This window comes from Labrus mixtus, chromosome 7 (genome assembly GCF_963584025.1).
Source record: "Labrus mixtus chromosome 7, fLabMix1.1, whole genome shotgun sequence".
Lineage (NCBI taxonomy): Eukaryota > Metazoa > Chordata > Actinopteri > Labriformes > Labridae > Labrus > Labrus mixtus.
This window is the reverse complement of record NC_083618.1, coordinates 21,706,946-21,732,068: the sequence shown is the minus strand read 5'-3', so window position 1 is coordinate 21,732,068 and position 25,123 is coordinate 21,706,946. Positions and strand designations below refer to the sequence as shown.

The window sequence follows — 25,123 nt, the reverse complement described above, 5'->3', positions numbered from 1 at the left end:
TTTCAGACTTGTGACGGGATTAAATAAAGATGGAGACTAGAGACGGAAATATTATCTGAATGCATTTGTCTGATCGTATTTAGGCTTAGCTGTGGTGCATCAATACATTCAGAACGAATAAAAACCAAAAGTCACATCAACCACCACAGAGGGAGAGTCATAGGTTATCTAGCAAAGGAATGACTCACCTTCACCTCTGAGAGCTGGAACTCTACCTGAAAGACCAGCTCAGAGCATTGACCCGACACACAAAGCAGTTGGACCAGCTTACTTCCACCTAGTAGACACATGTGTAATGTCAGGAGGGTCTAATTTCAAGGGGCTAAGTGGGCTATTTATCAAGCATAAGTGAGGTTGTGGAATCAGACAGTGATGTGCTCTTACTTTGCAGGGTCTTTGTGATGCAGCTGTTCAGACAGATACCATTCATCTGTGTCTGCTGCTTCAGATCCTCCTCCAGCTCCTCCACCTCCTCCTTAAGCTGTGACATCACCTTCTCTTCCAACTCTCCTTGCGTCTGTCCACACAGATATGACCTGAGAAGAGTGACAACATTTTTTTTATTTACTTCACTTGAAAGTTCAGCACTTCTGTTTACTATTTCAAAGTACACAAGTGCCCCTGCCACCTGGGTGTACTTTCAAATTTAAACTCACATGGCATCCGTCATCTTTCCTCTCAGTTGGAGCGTAATGTCTTTGTTGTTGTTCTGCTGTTGGCATTGCAATGCTTCAACTTCAGCCTGAAGACGTTCAATCTGAGCCTCCAGCACCCTCACCTCTTCCATTTTCTCCGTACTCATCATCTCATCCATCCTGAAAGACACAAACAAACTGGTTCAGTAAAAAAATTGAGACCGACGGCACAGATCCACGTCACCAATCAAGAAAGATCTTTTTGCACTTCAAACATTCTCAGCACGCTCAGTCTGGTTTTGAAGACATTCAAACTGAACTGTTAGAAGTGTTCACAAATCGACTCCATCAAGACGTTCATAGGAGATGGCACAGCTCCTTCAATATGACAAAAAGTACAATTCCTGCACTTTAGTTTGAAATATTTAATCTGAAACCTTATAGTTGTCGCTGTTTCCTGTTTGTATGTGAAGTCAAAACAAAGTCAGACACATTGCTTTGGAAAAGTTTAGATTGTTATTTGTTTGTTTTGTTGCTCTTCCAATAAGAAATGCAATGCCATGTTTACAACAGCTTTGTCTAGTCTTACATATAATACCAACAACAACAACAACAACAACAAGAACACAATTCATTCTCATTTAAAAAAAATAAAAATAAACATCAGACTCAGTATCGTATTGAAACTGAAAAAAGTGCATCTCTGAAATAAGGGTACAAAACTTTTAAATTGTCCTATTTCCATTATTTTTATGAATAAATTCCCTTCCTCCTCTTCACAGTGTTTCTGAATATAGCAGTAAATTAAGCTATCTAAAATGAATTTGGCTGTGGTGTTTTACGTTTACTTACCGATTCTGTTGTAGTTATTCGTCCGTTTATTTCAATAAAAGTTGCTTCAAAGTACTAGATATACTAACATTAAGGAGGAAAGTAACAAATATACTAGGATAAAAGGGTGTTAGTACATTCATGAAGTATTTGTATTGTAGCGCTCAGCTGTCTGAATGTCGTCTCTTCCTCACCCTGACAACCAAAACAGTTCGGAGCCTCGCGCCCTCTGGACTCTACCACTTTACGTGTTACGGGGGGGGCGAACACATTTTATGTAAAAGGATCAGACAATCTGCCTGTCAATAAAGACATATACCGCAATTTTTTGGACTTATAGAGTGTATACATTTATAAAATCGCTGTGTTGTAACCAAAACGTAACTTAAATAAACGTTTCCCGAGCTTGAAATCGTAACACCTCCCCCCTTTCTATTTAACTCGGTTACATGGTTACATGTGGAAAAGATGTACTTCAGTCTGATGATTACTGATGCGTTTTGGAGCTAATCACGGGTCAAGTAATAATTCCTATGAAAATCACAAAACAGGCATCAATCAAGATATTTATACATCAAAATGTCCCTTTCCGTTTCCTTATTTGTGCTCGTCCAAACCGCGTCGGAACCTTGTTGGTTCTACGGAAACAAACGCGGAAGGAAATGTTGGACGGCTGCAGCCCCGGACGGAGTTAAAGGTAACACAGGCTCGATACATGTGAGGTAAACATTTGTTGGTGCTTCTTTCGATAAATGTAATTCATGTTGTTTGTCCGTAATAACTCTACCAGCGGAGTTACGCGTGAATTAATGTGGACACCGGGTTTATTTAGGCTTTGTTTAAGTTCGTCCAGAGATTCAGAGAAGGTCCTTAGTGTGTATAATTATGATCATGTCAACTTTATCATGCTGCCTTGTCTAAAGTCTATGAGGGTATCTCTGCAATGACATCTTTCCTCGTGGAGTTACAAACACTGTTCAGCTTTTGTTTAGAGTGCTAAAGAGTTTTGTTGATGTGGTGCTTCATTGCCTGTCTAGGTACACTTTAAGACTGAACTGAATTTGCACTAGACTGCAGAGTGAAGTGTGCTTTCAGGTTGCCTCACAGAGGATTTTAAAGGACATGTTTTTTGTGTGTGCAATTAGCTTTTATTACGTTGTTGTTAGGAGACTGACATGGGACACTAGAAATAAAACAGGCAGACATATGAAACAGATGTTGTTGTGTGTCTAAACAGAATGCAAACTTACCAACAGGAAAAGGTTTCCGCACTGATGGACATGCAGGATTTTACTACGTGTGTGGCTCCACATTCCTGGTTTATGATGCTTTTTATTATTTTTTAGAGAGGCTGCATCCAGTCGGTTTCTTCTTTACACTGTCAAGGATTTTATCAATAAAGAGTGACTGACAGCGAGGAACAACCTATTCTGATATACAAGTCATATTTCTAATGCTGCCACACGCTTTGGGATACCGTAAATATATAGAAATGAATTATTGATTCATTAGATAATGTTAAAAGGACCTTGTTTAGGTATTTTGAAGCGTAACTGTCAAATTAAATACTACAAGTAAAGGGGAAAATAAATATGTATCTCAACTCAGGGGAAAATATTTATATAGGAAATGGATAAAAACATCCCTTTTTAAAATACAGTTGTAACAGACAGTACATGGTTTATTTATTGGTGTAAGAATGTATAAGAAGTTAGATGACTGACCCTGGTGTTTGTTTGTTCATCATGCAGACCACATTGTCGTGGTAACAGGACAATGCGGCGGCTGTACGTTGGAGGGTTGAGCCACACGATCACCGAGAAGGATCTGAAGGATCGATTTGGAAAGTTTGGGGACGTGGAAGATGTGGAGCTCCGGACCAGGAGGGACGATGAAGGTGAGCCATCCAAAACAAACTCTGCCAGCTGTGGGCATTACAGATTATTCTTCATGTAATTATCTTTGTGTGCTTTATGATTAATATATTTTCAGATCTTAATCTAATTTGACTCACAAATCTCAGACAGCTAAGCGTCCAGTTCTTTGGTTGCCTCAGATATAAGTCATGTTTTTGGAGATCTCCTCAGTGCCCTGCATGTGTTCTGATTTTGGTTGATCTCCTGCAGGTGTTCCTTATAAAACCTTCGGCTACATAAACATCGACATTTCAGATGCTGACCTGAAGAAATGTGAGTGAACTTCATGAGTTTTACTGAACCTATTTTCTTCTCGATTCTCAGTCAGACTCCTTAGCTGAATGTATGGCATTCATCAACTCAGGAGAAAACTCATTCTATTTTTGGAGATGAAACATTTTACAAGTCACATTTTTGTTGCTCTTCTTGAGTGCCAGTATCCTGAAATAAAAAGAAAGAGCAAATTCTCTGCTTGATTCTGGTTCATGAAAATACTCACATTTGATTGTTTTATTAGTGTTCACTTCCTTGTATTTGCAAGAACTGATTATTAAAGTAAGAACGGGTTGTGTCATCACTGAGTGATCACTGTGAGTTTCCTCTGCAGGTATGACGGTGCTGAACAAATCCAAATGGAAAGGAGGAACTCTGCAGATTGAAACAGCCAAGGAGAGTTTTCTTCACAGGTACAGTTGTGTTCACCTCATCATGAAAGTCAGATTCATTAAAATATAAACAAAGAAATCAATTAGCTGGAAGAGAAGGGGTTTAATTTCAGGTTGAGTGACATCTAAGACGTCAGTGTCAAAGGAACCTCCTATTATTTTCTTGATTTCTTTTTCTTTAAAACTGCATATCATGGGGTAGCCTATTGGTTAGAGAGCATGCCCCATGTACGGAGGCTGTAGTCCTTCAGGCAGGCGGTCCAGGTTCCAATCCGACCTGTGGCTCCTTTCCCGCATGTCATCCCCCACTCTCTAACCCCTGTCCTGTCTCTGAAATAAAAGTATAAAAGACCAAAAATCAACCTTTGGAAAATATAGGATTTGCAGTTTTTGTTAGAGTCTCACATGCTAACATGATATTTTCAATATTATGTAACACAGTAAAATAAAGCAACCGGAGAACAGGTAATATTTTTATCCACAGAAGACTAAATTTGTTCATGGATTGTCAAGATAGCTGCTCGTATGTTCTAGCTAAAAACCAAAGGAGCATGTGTGTTTGAAAATCAAATACATTAAGGATGATTCTACAATGTTTTATGTCAGCCTGTACTGTAATGGTGTTAGGTTCAAATCAGCATCAAACCCTGAAGGGAAGATCTTTTTGTCATTGACTGTCATTAACTGTATGAGCAATGATTAAAAATTTCTCTTGATTTACAAAAAGATGTCTGGTAAAAAAAAAAAAAATTTGATGATTTTTGAAATATGAAGAAGTTCTTTATTTCTGGAAACAGATCTGTTGTTCTTTAGGATAACAACTTTCAAAGGGTCCAAGCCTCTTTTATTTTGAAAAGATTCCAGTGGTTCTTACTGACAGTGTGGCTCTTTTTTGGCTTCAGAGAGTATAGTAAGAACAATATTTCCACCTTCATGAACCCCCCTCTGATTATTGATGATGATAGATTTCATCTGATCCATGTTTGTGTGTGTTTGTTGTTGTTTTCTCAGACTGGCTGAGGAGAGGCAGGCGGCAGAGGAGCAGCGCCTGCAGCCTCGTGAAACCGAGGACAAGAGACAGAAGATGTTGGACTCGCTGAGTAAAGCCGGCGTGGAGAACTTCACCATGAAGGCTGCAGTGCCGGGGACAGAAGTACCAGGACACCAGGTATATTTATCTTCTGCTTTATGTTTCAGGAAGAACACCAAAACCAACATAAGGGTGTTACATTTAGAATGTCAGCTATGTGGGGATGGAGGTGTAATCAGTCCTCTGTGTCGTTTGGTTTCAGGACTGGGTGGTCAGTAAATTCGGCAGAGTCCTCCCCGTCATGCAGCTCCAATGTAAGAAAGGCAGCAGAGCTCGAACCCTGAAGTACGACCCTTCAAAATACACCCACAACATCCGCAAGCTGGACCGGAACACCGAGGATCAATCCACACCTGTCAGCCAGCTCACCTGGGAACTACAGGGAGGGGACGATGACATCAGCAAGAAGAGGCGGGGAGAGTTCCCTCCGTTTGAGCCATCGAGACCCAAGAAGAGCCGGACTGACACCGTCAACTCCCATAATGCTTTGGGCAGGAGCAGGTAACAAAGTGAAGGGTTTCTGCTGCTTACACTCTGAACTAATAGTTCCATAAACCTGTTCTGATTGTACTCGAAGATCTTTCTTTTCTACGAGTCCAAAAGGATCCTTAACACCTGCTAGTGTCAGGATTTCTAAAGGGCCCCCCCACAGTTTCTGGATTTAGACATGTTCAGGGATTCTTCCAGTTAGCTTCTCAGCATTTTTTCTAACGGTATCTACAATTCTTCTGGTTCTCCAAAAGATCTCACAGGATTTAGTTTCTCAGAAGTTCCCACTGGTTTTTGAGATTTCATATTTTCACAATTTCTACAAGAGATTTTCAAAGGGGGGCTGCACTGTGATGCAGTGGTCTGACGGGATGGGGGGTCCCAGGAGGCAGGACAGGCAGTACCTGAGAGATCCATCTTAATTACAAAGAATTGACTGTAAAATTAGCTCAACTGTATTCATGATTACACTGATGGTATGTGCTGTAAGAAGTTTTTTACTCTGTGAACAGCTGAGAGTATTTAACGTCACAGAAAGAACTTGAGTTTTAAGATCTAGAAACCTACCCCCGATGTTTTTGTCCCTCTTCAGCCCGTCTCCTCCTTGTTCTCCTCTCAGATTAAAGCATCCTGTGGACTCTGTCGATCGCACCGAGGCTCGTCAGTCCACCAACAACAGCGTTGAAGCAACAACAAACCACAGACCGGCTCAGAGGAGGGGGACACATTTCCCTGATGGTGATATCGATTCTTCAGACGAAGAGATCCGTAGCATGGTGGCGGCTCAAGACACCTCCTGTGGTGCACTGCAGCAGGAAGCTGAGGAGGATAACCTAGAAGTGGTCGGACTCGACTACTTCATGAAGTCCGGATGCTCCCGTAAGCAAACTGCACTAACCGATGAGTTTTCAATTTAAAGAGTTCCTCCTTTTTTACAGGAACATGCTGCTTTTATCCTGATGCTCAGTCAAGTCTTTCAAACATTTCTCACGTTCCTAGGCGAGGCAGACGACCAAGAAGAGAATGACTACGACTCAGCAGACACAGATGAACTCCTCGCCTCCAGAAAACCTAATGCTCCTCCTCCACCACCGCAGGAGAGACTGACTCCGCCCACTGAAAATCACCTCTCAGGAAACGACACAGACAAGAAGAAAAAGATGAAGAAGAAGAAGAAGAAAAAAGCTGGAGAGGAAGAGGAGGATTCATCGGATGCTGAAGATCACCTCACTTCCAGGAAACTTTCTGCCCCACAGCAGAGCAGGGATTCTGGGAAAAAGAGTTCCCAGAGCAAAAGTAAGAAAATAACTGTGCTACCTGTTGAACCCCCTCAGTCACATTCAGATAGTGATGATGAGGAGGATGAAGATGAGGTGGAGTTAGAGTCAGCGGATGACAGTTCAGATTCTGATTATGAAGCCATGTTTTCTAATGTCACCCGTCTGGAGATCTCCCTGGCGGATCTACAGAGAGTAGCTGAAGAATTCCAGCAGACCTCTGAGACTAAAACTCCCAGCATCCTCGGCTCCTCCTCTAATCCTGATCAACCTGTACCCAAAAAGGGCATCCTGCCAGAGGACATCCTCGCCTCCCTCATGGCCGATGACAGCAGCGAAGACGAGCAGAAGAAGAAGAAGAAAAAGAAGAAGAGAAAGGCCGCCATGTCGACGTCGCTGCCCGCCTTCCAGGGGACAAGAGTGCTGAACAACGGAGTGGAAACAGAGGACTGTCAGAGGAGACTCGAAGAGGAAGAGGAGAAAGGAGGAGGTGAGGTTAAAAGACAGAAGCTGGACCCTGTAATAGAACAGACAGCTGCAGAGAGCAGCGAAGAAGAAGAAGAAGAGAAAAAGGTCAAGGTGGTTAAAAACAAAGCTGCAGTTTTAAAAGTGGTTCCAACTAAAGATGTTGTAAACACTGAGGAAGCTGAGACTGAGTCCTCCTCTACCAGTGATGATGATGAAGAAGAAGAAGAAGAAGAGGAGGAGGAAAATGTTGAAGACGATGAAGAAGAGGAGAAAAAGGTGGAGGTGGTTAAAAACATGGCTGCTCCACAGCTTTTAAAAGTGGTTCCAACTAAAGCTGCAATAAACACAGAGGAAGCTGAGACTGATTCCTCCTCTACCAGTGATGATGAAGAGGAGGAAGAGGAAAAGGGAATAAAGGCTACTGCTATAACCAAAGCAGCAGCTAAGGCCTCACCTTCATCCTCTTCATCCTGCAGCTCTTCCAGTGAGGAGGAGGAGGAGATCATTCCTGCCAAAGATGCTTTGAAAGCTTCACCTCCGCCTGCTCCTTCCAGCGAGTCCTCCTCCAGCGACGAGGAGGAAGAAGAAGAAGAAGAAAAGCAGGCTCCTCCTCGACCGCCGCTGGGAGCTAAAGAGGAGGAGGAGCTGCAGAGGGTGGCCAACATGAGGAGGCTGGCTGCCGTCCAGCAGAGGCAGAAAGAGGCTGACGAACACAAGAAGCTGATTCAGGGAGCTTTGGCCAACCTGGTGGGTTCAGAATCACATCACAGCTCTTTGTGGGTTTTCAAAGTCTGGAGGAGGTCAAAAAGCTCCAGCAACACTTGTAGTTTGAAGATCAACTTTATTAACTTTATTAGACCGCGCTAGCGCATTTCGGGCTGTGGCCTTCATCAGGGTCATCCAGGCCACAAACTAAAATATGTCTATCTAATCAAGTTAATAAAGTTTAAATGTTGCTGGAGCTTTTTGACCCTCTTCACTCTCCATGCACCTTTTTGTGTTTTTAGGTTGTGTTTTTAGGTCATCATTTCCTTTCTTTGTCACCTTTTCGTTTAGATATTTCCAAAGAGGTTTACTGTTAGAATATGATTTTTTTCAGGTTTTGGATAAGGGCTGTTGGGCCTTGTAGACTTTTTCCATAATCCAGTAAAAGAAAATGGCTAACCTTATTAAAACAAAATAATCCCCTTAAAAATTCTGTCAGTTTTTAATTATGTGGTAAACTTGACCTTAGAAACATATAAAAAAATAGTTGAGGAAACAAAGGTGTTTTTAAACATTTGCATTTAAAAGCTGCATAATTAACCTCCCTAATAAACCCCTATCTTCCAAACTCTTTTTATATTGTATGCACTGCTGCTGCTCATAACAAGTATGTACTTTTATTCAGCATGCATACACGTTGAATGTTTTGTTTCATCAGAACGTTGCATCTCCAACTTCAGATAAAATGTCATACATCCATTGCAATTGATCGTAGGGCTGCACAACAAAACACATTGACATCTTTATCAACATTATCTTTCCTAAACAAGCAACGCTCTTCCTCTCAGCATGTGAACATTTTACCTGTTTGATGGAGACCTGGCTGTAAGGTTCATGCCTACAAACCATTTAGATGCAGTCAGGTAAAGCTGAAGCTACTTAAAAGCTAAACTCAGATTTATTGGTGCCATTTAAGAGGTGGTGGAAATGAAGCTTCTTGGTTTAATTTATGATTCATGAGGGAAAAGTTGCAAACACAGGTGTTGTTTAAAACATGCACAACAGCTGATAGACGTAGAAACTGGGAGTTATAACTAATTTGCACTCTTTCATTAAACACCAAGAACACGAGGAGCGACATCGGCATTCCTCTGGAGACATTTTTAACACACAATATTGATCTTTGTCAGGATGCACCTGCAGCAGGAGCAGGGAAACACATCGTCTTTGGCTCTGATGATGATGATGATGAGAGTGAGGATGATGAGAAGCAGCAGGCCACCCCAAACATCACAACGCCAAAGAAGACGCTGGTCAATGACAGCCAATCAGAGGACGAGGACTCAGATGATGATGATGTAGCAACCAGTGAGAACAGCACAGTAAAAGAAAAGGTGAGCCAAGAGTTATACTCTGTCTAAGATCAGTATTAGATCAGTTTAGAAATTAGCTGTATTGTATGTTAAACTCCTATTTTAAATATTATTATAGAATATTTAATCTTGAATTTGCTCATGGCGACTTTAGTACAGTCGTCTCTGTCTTATAGATATGGCAGGAAATCAAACCCTAAATCATTTGTTGTTCAACTGTGTCTCTGTGTGTGTGTGTGCAGGTACATCGGAAGCCGCCAGTCCCTCAGCTGTTCGGCGGCAGTGAGGATGAGGAGGATGGCGATAAAGAAGAGGATGGCGGCAGGTTTGACATCAGGCCTCAGTTTGAAGGTCGAGCAGGACAGAAGGTGAGAAAAAGAAGATTATACTGAGTTTTAAGTGCTGAAATTGCTTTGATCTTTAATAAAAAGCCTCGGGTGTTTAACCAGCTATATGAAAAGTCATTAAGGTTCCTCCTCTGGGCACTTTAAGGCTTTTAGTCACGATATGTCGATGGAGATGTTGGCTGTGATTGGACGCTCACCTCTGATGTTGTTTGTGTGTTGTCCAGCTGATGGCGCTGCAGTCTCGCTTTGGGACGGACGAGCGTTTTAAGATGGACTCTCGCTTCCTAGAGGAGGATGAAGACAAAAAGGACGAGTCAGGTAAGGCTTTGGATGAGGGTGTGTTTTGGTGGAAAAATGTAGAAGAAAATAAGTTAGTCAAGGTTACATTTTTGGCGGCAGCTTATCAAACTATCTGAAATGTTGCAAAAATAGGTGCTGGTTAGGGGCAACGGGTCAAATGGCTACATCAGCTTTTAGGGGAGAGATCATTTTGCAAAACTGGAGAATACTTATCAACTGATCAGAAAGTTAAAATGTAAAAAATCTGATTACCACATCATGTGTTCAGTTTTTTAGTTTTTAGGTTTTAACATTGAATGTTTATTTTTATTTCTATTCATCAACATGTATTTTATTCATTTACATGGTTTCAAAAAATATATTTCATGGGAGCGCTGATAGCCTAGCGGTTATTTTGCGCGCCCCATGTACAGAGGCTATACTCCTCGTCGAAGCGGCTGATAGAATCCGACCTCGGACCTTTGCTGCATGTCGTCTCTTACTTTCTCATCCCAACATTTGCTGTCTCTGTTCAGCTGCCCTAAAGGCAAAAAGGCCCAAAAAATAACTGAATAAATGCATTTAAATGCATTTATATATATTTCATTTAATAATAATAATGTTTTTGTCAAGAGGAAGTTCTAATCTTCCTCTTTATTAAGTTAACTAAATGTATTCCTGCAGATGTTAAAAGTTATTTGGGGTTGTTTTCTTGACCTAAATGTTTCTAAGTTTATGTACTGAAGAGAAATCTGTGTACATAAATCTCTCTAAACAATTTGTGACACAGAGAACAAGAAGAGCGTTACAGAAGACGAGGAGGCTCTAGAGGAGGAGAGGAAGAAGAACCTGTCCATCCTGCAGGGAGTCCTCGGCAGCAGCCTACAAACCTGCAGCAGCAAGACAACCGTCAAAGCCAAGACCTTCAGGTCAGCCACACCGGCATGTGTACAGAGTCTCGACCACAGCAGCCTCAGATAAAGGATGTTTGATATTAAAAAGGAAAATCAACTTGGGAAAATAAAATGTGTGTATTTTTGCAGAGACGTCTCAGCACTGCATTACGACCCCAGCAAAGAGGAACATGCGGCTTTTGAGACCAAAACAGAAGAAACCAAGGAAAGGTAGGAACAATCATACCATCATTGTACTAATCTGAGTCACCTAAAACGTTATTGTAACGTTCATGTTTTTTTTGTCTTAAGATAAATGCAGACCGACGGTTCTGAATAGCTTGTAAACCTCTGTATAAAGACAACAGATGAGGACCCAGGATGGCGCCTTATGGCACACCACAACTTAACATCAGTGACATTACTAAAGTAACTTGTGTGATCTGTTTTCTTTGCAGCAAGTCAGCAAGGAGGAAGAAGAGGGAGGAGGCACAGAAGCTTCCGGAAGTTTCCAAGGATATTTATTATGATGTGTCCGGTGACCTAAAGGCCGTGTTTGGTGCATCAAAGGAGGATGAGGTCCCTGAAGAAGAAGAAGAAGAAGAAGAAGAAGAAGAAGAAAAGATGAATTGGTACCGAGAGGAAAAAGAAAAAGGGGAGGAAGGAGGGGACAATGAACAGCCTGTGCCGTCTCTCCTCTCAGCTGATCTAAGCACAGACAAAGAGGCATCATCTGGGTTTAAATTCTCTTTCTTTGGAGACGACTTGGAAACGGAAAGCAAAGAGAAAGGTAGGTTGCATCTGGGATATTTTCTCAGACCATCATAAGGACGATTGGTTTTCACAAGCTCTAAATGTCTGCCTTTTCTTTCTCCTCCAGAAGAGTACAAAGTGGACAGCATTCAGGCACCAAAGGTGTCTTGGCAACAAGACCCACGTTTCCATGACAGCAGCTCAGAGGAGGAAGAGGAAGAGCAGGAGGAAGATGAAGAGCAAAGTAGTGCCGTTGAAAAAATCATAGAGTAAGAGAAATACTTTACTTTTAAGGCTTTAAATGAGGTCACTTGTATCACTTTTTGTCTGACTTACTTTCAAGTCAAAGAGTCTCTACTATTGCTGCAAAATCACAACAAAAATATTGATTACTATGCCAAGTAAATTCTCTGTGGATTTATTTGGACGATCAAATCTCAGACTAAAGTAAAAATGGGTGCTTTGAATTCTTAAAGCCAAACATATCATCCTTTAAGTCAAATTTATCTCTGACAATCCTTGCAATAGCCAAAAATATTTCATTTATGATCAATTACAAGAAAGAAAAATTAGTAAATCTTGATATTACAATTATTTAAAATGTGTATTTAATGCTTTAAAGGCTTTATATGCGATTTTTCACCCTTAAATGTAATAGAAATCAAATATATCCTCTGAAAATATCTTTGAGTCATGACTGTCTACAATGGTTGTAACACCCGAGTCCCACTGTCTGTGATGTTTTCTGAGTTTTCAGAGTCCTATCCTCAGTTTGTTGACATTGCCCGGACAGCCGGCTGGCTCATCCCCTCACGTATAAAAGTTGTTTAATTGAGGGACTAGAGAAAAGAAGAATAACATACTGTACTCACTGCTTAACTGTGTTTCTAGATCATGCTCATTTCAGGTAAATTTACATGCAGTGTGAAGATACGAGCATAATAAAGATTGCTAGCATTAGCATTCTAACATAACAATGTACCGCGAGTTGTTTTGGTTTCATGCTGTTGCTCAAGGGCGACATCTGCTGGATCAAAAAATCGCATATAAAGCCTTTAAAGAAGATGGAACATTTAAGCAATTATGCACATTAAGAGACATTTTCTGTTCATTGACATCATCTTTTTATAATATATAATATCATTTAGAGCTTTCTCTGCTCAAAGGCATCCATGTTGCTGCATTTTATTTTTATTTGTAAAGGTTAAATTAGCCAAACACCTGGCAGATTACTGTTAAAGTCGGGGGTATCATTTTTAGAGGACACTGAGGCTCTAAAAGAGGAGGACAGTTTTCTAATATCTACTTCAGTTTAATTCAAATCGTCTGATCAGATATTTGTGTTTCATTCACAGAGAGGAGACTCCTTCAACGACTGATCGATTCTTCTTCTTCCTTGAAGACAGCCGACTAACAGGTAGGAGGAAGACTCCATCACTGTGTAAACTACAGTGTGATTTGTTAATGTTCACATGGCGTTTCTTACATAAACATGAAAGGAAAATGGAGAGAGGTTAGAACGCAGAAAGGTTTACAGACCGATGCAGAGCTGGCTAAACACTGAAGCTTCAGTGTCCACCACATGGCAACCTGTGTGAGCATCGACTCTAGAGAGGAGGGGGCGGGGGGAGACAGCTCTCTACAATAATTTGAATTTAAACTGCACTACCTGTTTTAAACACTAGGTGTCAGAGTTACATATTGCTCCTTTAATATAATTTTTAAAATACACAGAGAGCTCGCCATTTTGATATCATGCGGCAATTATTTTCTCAGTTTTGAGACACAAAAGCAAAAAGCTCTTTCCTTGGTACACATGGGCCACATAGGGAATAATCAAAAGAAAAGCATTTGGGGCGGCAGTAGCTCAGTCTGTAGGGACTTGGGTTGGGAACCGGAGGGTCGCCAGCTCAAGTCCCAGTGCGGACCAAATATGGAAGTTGGTCTGGTAACTGGAGAGGTGCCAGATCACTGCCGAGGTGCCCTTGAGCAAGGCACCAAACCCCCTCCCCACGACCCAGCTCAGGAGTGCCCGCTGTGGGCAGCTCCGTCACTCTGACATCTCTCCATTAAAATGTAAAAACAGAATTTCAATCAATGAAAACTAAATCTTAATCTTAAAGCTTGAAGAGTGACGTTATCTGAACATGAAATGAAAGGAGATTTCTGATATTTGGACAAGCAAGGTTCATGTGGGCTCTCTTATAAGTGAATAACTTTTAATCAATTCTCAAATAAGTGTTTTGTCATTTGTGTGTGATCTCTCTTTCCTCCACTAGAGGGTCCCAGGTTGTTCTGTCGCCCCTCTAACCTGGAGGAGCAGAGGGAGCAGTGGGAGGAGAGGAGGACCGCACTCAGACAGGTAAAAATCAGCAAGTTATTTATTTGTTATTTAAGTCGCAACATTTAACTTGTTAAGAATTAAACCAGATAGTGTTTTTACAGTAATATAAATTACTGTATGATATATATTCCTGATGTTTTCTTGTACTTCATCACTCCCAATTAGTCAGATTTCACATCCATCATCAAACACTGGACTCATTGATATATATAACAACGTTGTGCGTTGTACTTTGACACGTCTTGCAATGCACCACGACACAAAATCAGGGTTTTAGGGACGACGATGGCCGAGCAGTTAAGACGTGCGCCCCATGTACGGAGGCTGTAGTCTCTGGTTCAATGCTGACCTGTGGCTTCTTTCTGGGATGTAATTTCCCCACTCTCTATGTCCATAATTTCTGATTCTATCTACTGTCCTATCTCTACAATAAAGGAATAAACCCCCAAAAAGACCGTCAGTGTTTTAGGTCTTCCCAAATATGCATGTGTAGATAATACAGCTATAATTTGTACCCCACTTTGTTTACATTGTTTACAGAAACATGCTATATTGTTGTGAAAATTATTAATGTTTGCTTGAAGAAATAATAGATATGAAGGAGATATAATCAAGATATTTAGTAAATGTAAATCAACTTTCTTTTCCTCAGGAGTACCGCAAGAAACACAAGGACGCTCGCAGGAAGCTGAAGTCCTCTCAGAAGAGCTGAGGATTATGGGAGTTGAAGTCTGGCTGGACTTCTGAATCATAAACTAATTAGTTGCCCCCTGACTGAATATACCAATCAACCAGAGGGAGCCAAATATCTGCTGAAGACACAGAATTGAAAGGAATGTTCCAGAGCGTCCAAATATCAAATGTATTTTTATTTGAAAAACAGAGACGTAGCTTTGGTTAGAGTTTCCTGTTAACGTGTCATCTAGTCTGGTTGTCCTCGTTAGTTGCCATGGAAATAATGCTGCTAATGAACTTCTGGACAACATCAGCCAATCACAGCTTCAGAGGACCAACCTTTGTTATTAAAAATGGATGAATAAATAAGCATTTCCAGGTTATCCCCTCATGTTCTTTCCATTAAACAGTTTTGGTCTTTCTTACATCACATCAGTGTTCCTGCCTTTTCTTTGATTGACACTTTTTAAGGTATTTAAGGTTGATTATCTTGTACTTATGGTTAATTGTACCCCAAAATAATTTGGCAAAGAAATCTCTGAGAAACTCAATTTTTATACTTTTTATGCACTTCTTTGCTTCTCTTGGCCACACATAGTTTAGTCACAGGATATTGAGTTTAGAGAATAAGAGTAACTCCTCCTGGTAGTGTTTGCTAGTAACACTGTTGATCCTGACTCTATATGACAAGTCCACTCGGAAAAGGGAAGGTCATGAAAAGCCCCCAAATAATCCCAACAGTATGGGTGCATCCAGTATGAATCTGCAGAGCCGGAGACTGCAGTTTCAGGACCGAAATTCTGGGACAGCACATCGAGGACCCTTGTGTTTTTTTGGCGACAGTACCACCTATTGGACGACTGTAAAACAGCAACTTAGGCAGTGTGTCATCCAAATACAACTTATAGTTTTAAAAATGTATTAAACCCAAATGCAAAATCTAAGGATGTATTTCACGCTACTCCAATAATCTGAGGAAATTTTAAGTAGATGTAGATTGTTTGAATTTTCTTTATTAGAAATTGAGTTAAAAGGGGTATTAGATAAATTTGAACTTCTTCCTTTTCGGACATGTAAGAGCGAATGAAGGACGTTGAATTTTCATTCTCATGTTACGTATTTATTTTATTTGTTTTCTACATATTTTTAATTGGGCCTACAGCTTTTAAAATCAATATTATATATTTATACTGGTTAAAAATAGTCTAAAAATAAATCCTTATAAATAAAGAAATGAATTATTCATTTAAATCTGACCTCTTTTTTTAATGATTTTAGATGTAAAGGTATAGTTAAATCCCTATTTCTAAAATGAGCATATCAATGCACTTGAGCCCAGTTTCCGTTAACGCCCTTATTTTGAAATGTCAGACCGGAAACAGCCCCTGTTGTCGTATCCCATTTACACTGATGGTGATGAACAGACTCAAATTGGGAGCAACAAGTGCTGAACTCGGCTGCAGACTCCAAACTCCTCCATCAGGACCAGACGTCCAGAGACGAACTTGTTCATGGACGTTTTTATTTCAGGGGTCCAATGTTTGTTGCATCACATGTCTTTGATAGAGACAGATAATAATAACACAGAACAGTCAGCTCATCGGTAAAAATGAGTTCGGTTTGGTTTATTTTGCTTCTTTTTCTGCGGACTGTGGAGCTCCGTCATCTCCAAGCAGCCGGGGGGTCATCGGGGTCCGAGCTGGTTGTGACCCGGGAGGAGGATGCTGGTACCCCGGTGACAAAGGAAAGGACTTTTCTCGACAGGACTGATAGTTTAAAAGTCACGCACCTGAAGCGAGTGGCCAGAGGAGCAAAAGATGGAACTTTCGGGAAAAGAGACCCTCATTCTCCGAGAAGTTCCGGGCACCCTCGGAAGTACGACGACCCGAGCGGGTACTTCACCACACCGCGGGTCGATCGGCACTTCTCCGCCCGGCCGGGTAACTCTTCCTCGGGGCTTCTCAACCCCCTCTTCCCGGTCACCGACGGGTCCTACTGGGCGTACGCCGTCATGCTCCTGGCGCTCGTGCTATTCGCAGCGGGCATCGTGGGTAACCTCGCGCTCATGTGCATAGTTTGGCATAATTTCTACCTGAAGAGCGCGTGGAACTGCATCCTGGCTGGACTGGCCTTCTGGGATTTCCTCGTGCTGTTCTTCTGTCTGCCGGTGGTCGTCTTCCACGAGCTCACCTTGAAGAGGTTGCTAGGAGACCTGTCCTGTAGGCTCGTGCCCTATCTGGAGGTGAGGAGGAAAAAAAAAAAATCAAGAAAATTTTATTTTTATTAAAGGTGCACTATGTAAATTATGGTAGAGAAATTTGAGTTGGAGACTTTTACAGATTTTGTTGTATATGTTCATAACTCTACACAGAAACTCTCTGCAGAGGAAAAGTTGGCCCTGTAACACTGTTTGAAGATAAAATGCTTGAGAGAAGTGGTGGGCCCCCAACAGTGAAACCGTAACTATCACTTTTTAACTCCAAACAGTGTTCCAGGGACCCGTTTTTTCCAGAAAAAAGTTTGTGTAGGCTAATTAATTCTGAATATATAGCATGAAATTGTTTCACTTCTCCAACTTTCAAATGTCACTACCAAACCTCTTTAAACTATCTAGAAGCCTGAACCAGAAAATGTTAAAAGTTGCCTACAAAGACTTTTAAAGTAGCCTTTTTTTATCCTGAAGATTTTCATGTTTTTTTAATGAATGTAAAATTATAACGCCAACTTCCGGACAACATCAGAGGAACAAACAGACTAGCCGATCCGTTGTCACTAACTTGCTGAGGTAAACATATTACCATAGTAATTTAAATTTTATTACGCTTTGTGAATCAACAAATTACTTTGCTTAAATGAAATATTTGATTAATCTATTGTTTTGTTTTTAAAAGCCCAAAATGGCTTTGTTTGTGAACTTACCTGACTCCTATCTGGACCTTGAGTCTGATGTAAAGTTTGAATTAAACGGCATTTAACCACAATGTAAAAATAAACAAAATATCTATCTCAGTTTTACAAACCAAATGCGACAGTCTTGTTTTGTTCAGCCAGTTGTCCAAAAGCATCAACGCTGATCTCTTTTATTCAAAATATAAAAAGAGATCAGCTCAAAATCCTCACATTGGAGGAGCTGTTGGTGTTTGGATTGTAGGATGACTTTAACTATTAAAAGACTCAAAAATATTTGGACTATTTTTCCCCCACAGTGTGTTCAGCAGTGACTATTAACTTGATCACACTGTATAAACTAGTGAGTTAAACCGGTCTTAAAGTTTTACACAATTTATACACATGCAGACATTCAAACATGTTAAACAGTTCAAACAAACTTAAAGAAGACATATCCCCCTTCTCCCCCTTCTCCACTTTTCAAACAGTCCCCTGTGGTCTAAATGAAACATCTGTGCTGTGCTTTGGTCAAAATATAACATGAATCAAGCACCAGAGGAGGTTTGTGACTCTGTATAAACCAGCTCTCTCAGAACGCTCCGTTTTGGTGTGTGTGTCTCTTTAAATGCAATGAACCCCCCCCCCCCCCCCTGAGTTTTCCCCGTAGACATCACTCCTCCGTAGCGAGAATAAAAATGGCAGACCTGCGCAAAAGTTTTGTTCTAGGCTGGGGGTGGAGTCCATGGGTGGAGATACCAGGGGAGGGGAGGGTATTGTTTTACCAGAATCCCACTGTGACATCACAAGGAGAGCAAATTTGAAACGGAGCATTTTTCTCTGTGTTATAAGACTTATGCAGACCACAAAAAAAGGACTGGATGGATTTATTTCACATTTTGTAGGTCTGTAGACACTCAGGTTACTCAAATAAATGTTCAAAAACACTTCAAAAGTGGATTTTTCCCCTTTAATGTGACCATAAATGATTGGTCGCCAGAGTTTGCCCTGACTGTCTGAGCTGTTTTTACATCCCCATGTTAAACTCATTGTTAATGTTTTCCAGTTGATTACAGACACATTCAGTTCTCTGATGAATGGCCCTGCTTTGTGTCTTGTTTCTGCTCAGTTTCAGTCTTCACTTTCAACAAACGTGCTGTTATGGTCCGTTTGGCTCCTTCATCTGTGTCATATGAACCACAGGGGGGGGGGCTGCCTGCTCGGCTGAGCCCTGCCAACAATGACACACACACACAGAGATGTAGTTATGACAAACTCAGATGTTTACTTGCACGTGTAGAGTGTGAAAAGCCAACACCAAGTCTCAGTAATGAAAGAGAAAATATCAGTATGTGCCTTTAATGAAAAGAAGAGAAAGTCCTGACTGAACGGGAATGTTGCTGAGTGAGAAGTCATTTTAAAGTTTAAATATGGGATCAGGAGCGTATGGTCAGCATGCATGCCCCATGTACGGAGGCTTTAGTCCTCACACCAGCTGCCCGGGTTCAAATCCGATAATAATAAAGTTATTTTTAGTACAAAAAGATTTGGAAAATGGCATGAAAACATTTCTGGCATTGTTCTCGAGGTTCATGGGAAGAGAGTTAAGAAACTTGAAATTGCGAGGTTTTTGTTTTTGCATTTTTCACTTATTTGTTTTTTCTTCCACAAAAACTGACAGTTCCACTTTGTTCCCAAAGTTACAGCTACATGTCAAACTTTATTTGTGGTATAAAAAAAAAAGAACTTCCTTTGGTGATTTCTCTTACCTGGCTCTTATACTCCTCAGTAGGTCAAAGATCAAGCATTTTTAGGGGCGCCAGTAGTCTAGTGGTAAGTGCGCCCGCCCCAAGTACAGGGACTGTGGTCCTCGTAGCTGGTGGCCCGGGTTCAAGTCTGACTTGTGGCTCCTCTACCTCAGGTCATTCTCCCCTCTCCCTCTCTCTAGCCCTGACTCTAACCACTGTCCTGTCTCTAAAATAAAGGCATAAAAAGCCAAATATTAACTTTAAAAAACAAACAGGTCTAGTCTTTTGTTTACCACCAACACTAAAGAAACACAACATTTATGTTTTCATTTTTACAAGTGTGTTTAAATTTTCCTTGTAGACATAACTTAAAATGTAGTTCAATTAATATAAATGGATACCTTCTAAATATTTTATCAGAAAACGTTGCCTTGACGGTTGTAGCTCTAGATATTAAACATCCTTTCGACCTGCCTCAACCGAGGATGCTTTGAGTTTAGACAGTCCTCGGCTTCATTCAGAGGGTTAAGCACCCTCACAGATTGATCATGCAGCGCCCTCACAGCCTCTTGGTTGCTCATTGTTGGATTCTCAGAGGCTTCATCTGGCTCCTCCTTCATTATGGACCCTGCCGGCTTGTTGAAATCTTTTTTTGTCTCTAAACCATCTCGGTACGCCCTCAGCACTCTGAATCACTGAAGTGGAGTTTTAGTAGTTTGTAATAACATCTTGTAAGAATCCGTCTTTAACAGGGTCAGCCTGCTGGCCTCCTCCAGTCTTTGTTTCTCATCTTTTTTCATGCTAATTAATGAATTAATTCTTTGCTAATTAGTTAACGTTTTTTTCCTAAAGTGCTTTTTGAGCAGATTCTCTGTGTTGCGGTGAAAGCGGGTCAGGCTGCCAGCTGCCCCTGTGCTCTGTCAGTTCAACTATTTTCATGCTAATCGGAGCGCCCCGTTAATTATCTGGAGTTGTGTCTTAACTGTTTGAGGTCATTAGGCAGCCACAGGGGGCGGACAAGCCTCTGTGATGATAGTTCGTGTTTTTAGCCAAAGCTGAAGACATTAATGTGCACGAGGCACCAATAACTGTCCTCAGTCTGCAGGCTCAGAGCTGTTAAACAACATAATGGCTCCCCTTCCCCCTCTCGGGGTTCCTTTTATTTCCCTGCTTCTGTATTCCAAAGATGTCACAACAGAGCGCCTTATTACTGTAGTTTTGGCTAATTTCCCTGAAGGTTAGCATAACAAGGCAGAGGGAAGCTTTAAATCTGTTCTGTAAGCAACAAAACACCTTCCTGCTCATTCAAGCCGTCTGCAGGAAGTCTGGATGTGTCTGAGGTCTACGTTGTGCTAACAGGTCACGTCTGACTGAATCAAAGCAGCAGCATGAAGGAAGGCAGAAAGGGCAAGAGACAAGCTGGAGGTTAATCCTGGTTGTTCCTCTGTTGTGTTAGAAAACAAGTTACTAAGAACTGTATTAGATGGTTTAAACTTAAGTCATATAACAGTAAAATGGTAAGAAGATTATGAAGGATATAAACAATTTAAAACAGCGAGTCTCTAAAGTCAAGATTCACAGACAGAAAACAGTCCTTAAATCAAAGATTGTAAGTTTTGTGTGTTGTTTTACAGCATGAGGACCTGAGTAGTGTTGTAGTTTAGACCACACTAACCAAGACCAAGACATACCTGAGACCAGAGCGCTCTAAGACCTGAGACACGACCAAGACATCGGCTCGAGGCCGTGTCCAAGACCAAGACCAAGGCAGAGCGAGACCAAGACCAAGACCAAGACCAAGACCATAAATATCACTAAAAAAAATCATCATCTTGTGTGCACGGGGCGTGTCACTCCCTTAGACCCTAATACAGGGAAGGTTGCAGCGTAATCAGGGGATACAAATCAAACTATAAATGAATCGAAGATATTCGTTCTTTTAGAAAGAAGTGTTGTCTTTCTAATCACAGTAATGACATCCGGAGTCCGCCTAGTCTGATACCGAGACAAGACCGAGTAAAAATGCTTACAAATCCAAGACTAAACCGAGACTCGAAGAGACTGCAGGACTCTAAATCAGTCTTGAGACCTAGACCGATTTTGTGTACAACAACACTACCTCCAACACGTTAGTCTTTTTGATGGATTTGATTGACCTCTGAATCAATTCTTCCCTGAGGGTTTTTACTTGATGACAGCTCATATTTCAGGGGGCACATTCAGCATGTTGCTGAAAAGCTGCAGGTTTGACCGGGATCTCACTGCCGAAATAAGACCTTCAAAAAACAAACTGAGCTCTACCTGTTTTATTCTGTCCTGTGTTAATGGTGATGTATTGTACATGAAGTCGTCATATGCTGGACAGTGTGCATCATGGTGACCTGAGATTTCTTACTCATCATTGTACAATTTGTCAGCCATGATGAAGAGACAAGACCCGAAATGTCACATGTGACTTCATTAAATGTGATTTAGAGCTGCTTCTTTTGTGTGGCATATCCGATAGCAGGAGTCTTAAAATTTCGATCCAAGAGTTCTTTTTAAGCGTTTGAACCTGATTTATGAAGTAATTCATCCCTAAGATACAAAGTTTTTTTTGTGACCTTCTTGTCCCTTCCTCTCTGTCGTTTCTCCCTCAGGTGACCTCTCTGGGTGTGGCCACGTTCAGCCTCTGTGCTCTCAGTATTGATCGTTTTCACGCCGCCACCGGCCCCGGGCCCCTCCAGACGCCCAGAGTGGAGCCCTGCCAATCCATCCTCTCCAAGCTCTCCGTCATCTGGGTGGGCTCTCTGGTGCTAGCGGCCCCCGAGCTGCTTCTGTGGCATCTCGTCCAGGAACCCGTCAGCCTGTCGACCCTCTCCTCCGGCCTGCATCGAAGCCAGCCGGGTGCGACGCTGCTGGCCGCTTTAAGAGCACGGGAGGACTCGTTTAAGGTGGATGTCTGCGTCCGCGAGCCGTCTGTGGAGCTTCCAGAGAACGTGTACTCTCTGGTGCTGACGTACCACGAGGCCCGCATGTGGTGGATCTTTGGCTGCTACCTGTGCTTGCCTCTGCTCTTCACTCTGGCCTGCGACCTGGTGACGAGGCAGGTGTTAGCCCAGCGTGTGCCACAGAAACCTGCAGGTGAAAAGGTGACCAGCAGATGCCCCTCCTCCTCCTCCTCGTCTGCCTCTTCCACAAAGAAGAAGCAGCACGGGAGAGAGCAGCGTCTGCGCTCCACCGTCATGGCGCTCACCATCCTGTATGTCACATGCAACCTGCCTGAGAGCATCTGTAACATCACACTGGCGTACATCTCCACCCACGTGTCTGCTGCGATGCCGGCTCTGGTCCTGCCAGCGCTAAATCTGATTGGTCAGTTCCTGCTGTTTGTGCGTTGCTCGGCGACGCCAGTGTTGCTGCTGTTCCTGTGCCGCTCGCTGGGTCAGGCCTTCATGGACTGCTGCTGCTGCTGCTGTGAGGAGTGCATCCCCGACGGAAACTCCTCCTCCTCCTCGTCTGCTTCAACCACCGCCACCTCCAACCCCTCCTCGCCCACATCGCCCACTCCGTCCTCGCTGACTCCCTCCAGCAAAGAGGAGGTGAAGAGCATGTTGGCCACAGAACCAGCAGTCTGCTACGACAGAGCCAAAGACTCTACCACAGCTATCGGGACACCGTGCTGAGGAACAGAACTGTTTTATCAAAAGGATAATTTAGGTTTATTAGAACTTGGGTCTTATTTCTGAAGTTTGAGCGGTAATTTCCATCAGTTATGATAATAATAATTCTCATGAAGTAACAGTTGAGATCTGGAGGCACAGTCATTCTGCTAAAGCAGGGTACACATTACAAGATTATCGGCCGATAGTCCTGTGATGTGAGGACTGTTAAGGGCGATCCGATTTGCTCGGAGGCAGGGCCGCCCAAACAGCACACCACACAGATACAGTAGGAAAAGAAACAGTTAAATCTCTGACTATATGACGTCATGTGTGGGGTCTCTCACATTTTTTAAATCTGCGTAGGTCTTTAAGAATCTTTTAGTGTGGGGCAGGCTGAAGGAGAAGTCTGAACAGTCAATAAACACGAGCTGCCAGACTGTTAAAAGAGCTGCAACAGTTTATCAAGATGTCACACTATGCAGCGAAAAGCTGTGGACAACGGCCTCAGCCTTTGTTCCTGGTGTGCTTGAGGACTCTTTTTTTGTTTGACGTGAAATCCTTAATGTACTGTAAGTATGTTATTATAGAGGTTAAAGTTAAGCAGCTGTAAGATTCTCTCAATATTGACTTAAAGGTCACATATTCTCCTCCTCTTCAACCAGTTTAAATAAGTCTCAGAGCTCCCTAAAACATGTCTGTGAAGTTTTTTGTTCTAAATCCACTCTGATCCTGTATTTGATCATGTCTATAAACCCCTCTATTTCAGGCCTGCTCAGAACAGGCTGTTAATGTGTCTGTACCTTTAAATGTAAATGAGCTGTGTCTGACCACGCCCCCTCTCTGGAAGGGCTTGGGTGTACTCGGGTTTTCTCGCTCCATGTCCTATTGTTTACGTTGAGAAGGCAGACTCAGAGGGCAGAACAAACACCTAGCTGTGGGAGTGTCACCCACCTGGGGGAGGGGCTACTGCCCTTTGTGATGTCATGAAGGGAAAATCGCCAAACAGCCTGTTTGAGCACACATTTTCTGAAAAGTGGAGCAGGTAAAAGACGAAGAGGATGGACTTTTCTCATCATTGGGGGGTTTGTAGACAGACTAGAGATACACAGTAGTGTTAGAGAAACATGGTGAAGTGTATTTTACATAATATGTGACCTTTAAAGTTAATTTAACAAATATAATAGTCTGAAGTGTGCTCCTTATTAGTGTATTAACAGTTCTCTATCATCTATATCATGTCTTACCTTGTCGGTGTGAATGCATTATGACTCAGAGGAAAAAAAAGTAAGTAAGACCCAAGTTGTAATAAGTGTAGTGATCCTTAAATCTCAGTCTCTATGAACCGTAGAAACAGATTTAAACTTTAGTTAAGATTGTACAAAATGTAGAGTGTTACATTTTAAAGTAGTAGTTATGTCAAAACGTCCACATGATGGATTTAATCCTGTGGTAGGACTCATCCCTGTCCAATAGGTTTTGTGATACTTTTATATTTGATAGATATTAACATTTTCTGATGCTCGTTCAGGATTTTTTTGTATCATCTGCTCTGAGTACTGTAACGAAGAGGAACACTGAACATCGTAGTAAGAGGGGACTTTGAGGTGTAGACATCAACTCGATGAGACTTTTGTTGCAGACTGACAGCCTGCTGTGAAATCTGTAAGCTGTGTTTTATTTGTGTACATAATTTTTGCTGTTGCTGCTCAATCGTCGAGACAGCAGGTGAAATCATATCAGAAACCGATCAATCAATCAAAATTTGAAGAGACTCACAATAATCCAGTGTTAAGTTTGGCTATTTTTGTACTTGTTTGATTACTTAAGGTATAGTAAAGTTTGGACTTATTTGCATCTCTCTCAGTGTGATTATTGAATGTCTGCTTTATAGTTCATTAAATGGATTGTTTCTGATATTTTCAGCTTCATCTCTCTCTTTAAAGAGGATATCTTATCCCCCTTTTACACATTTTCAAACAGTCCCCCTGTGGTCTAAATGAAACGTCTGTGCTGTGCTTTGGTCAAAATATAACATGAATCAAGCACCAGAGGAGGTTTGTGACCCTGTATAAACCAGCTCTCTCAGAACGCTCCGTTTTGGTGTG

At 41.8% G+C, this 25,123-nt stretch overlaps 3 protein-coding genes across 4 annotated transcripts in view; 2 read left to right on the top strand and 1 right to left on the bottom strand.

Moving 5' to 3' along the window:
• cenpp (centromere protein P) overlaps positions 1-1,669 on the bottom strand; it is an 87,486-nt gene extending 85,817 nt beyond the window's left edge. The window contains exons 1-4 of the mRNA XM_061041264.1: positions 1,488-1,669; positions 657-815; positions 385-536; positions 189-277 (exon numbers count right to left, since the gene is read on the bottom strand). Coding sequence (XP_060897247.1) covers positions 189-277; positions 385-536; positions 657-814 — 399 coding nt within the window. The 5' untranslated portion in view covers position 815; positions 1,488-1,669. The remainder of the gene's footprint in view (positions 1-188; positions 278-384; positions 537-656; positions 816-1,487) is intronic.
• Positions 1,670-2,030: 361 nt separating this feature from the next.
• nol8 (nucleolar protein 8) lies at positions 2,031-15,170 on the top strand. Of its 2 annotated transcripts, none has more exons than XM_061041216.1 (18): positions 2,031-2,188; positions 3,218-3,363; positions 3,593-3,655; positions 3,990-4,068; positions 5,059-5,215; positions 5,340-5,638; positions 6,246-6,505; positions 6,626-8,118; positions 9,267-9,470; positions 9,692-9,817; positions 10,021-10,114; positions 10,866-11,004; positions 11,119-11,199; positions 11,427-11,758; positions 11,852-11,990; positions 13,077-13,138; positions 14,001-14,083; positions 14,718-15,170. In XM_061041216.1, the coding sequence occupies exons 1-18, from the start codon at positions 2,046-2,048 to the stop codon at positions 14,775-14,777; spliced, it is 3,960 nt and encodes a 1,319-aa protein (XP_060897199.1). In that variant the 5' UTR covers positions 2,031-2,045; the 3' UTR covers positions 14,778-15,170. The 2 variants fall into 2 exon arrangements, with proteins under 2 accessions (XP_060897199.1, XP_060897198.1); XM_061041215.1 differs by having other exon boundaries at positions 11,849-11,990.
• Positions 15,171-16,146: 976 nt separating this feature from the next.
• On the top strand, positions 16,147-24,872 carry gpr37l1a (G protein-coupled receptor 37 like 1a). The gene is made up of 2 exons (XM_061041217.1): positions 16,147-16,982; positions 22,014-24,872. Exons 1-2 carry the CDS (start codon positions 16,350-16,352, stop codon positions 23,037-23,039), a joined length of 1,659 nt encoding a protein of 552 aa, XP_060897200.1. The 5' UTR covers positions 16,147-16,349; the 3' UTR covers positions 23,040-24,872.
• Positions 24,873-25,123: the final 251 nt, after the last annotated feature.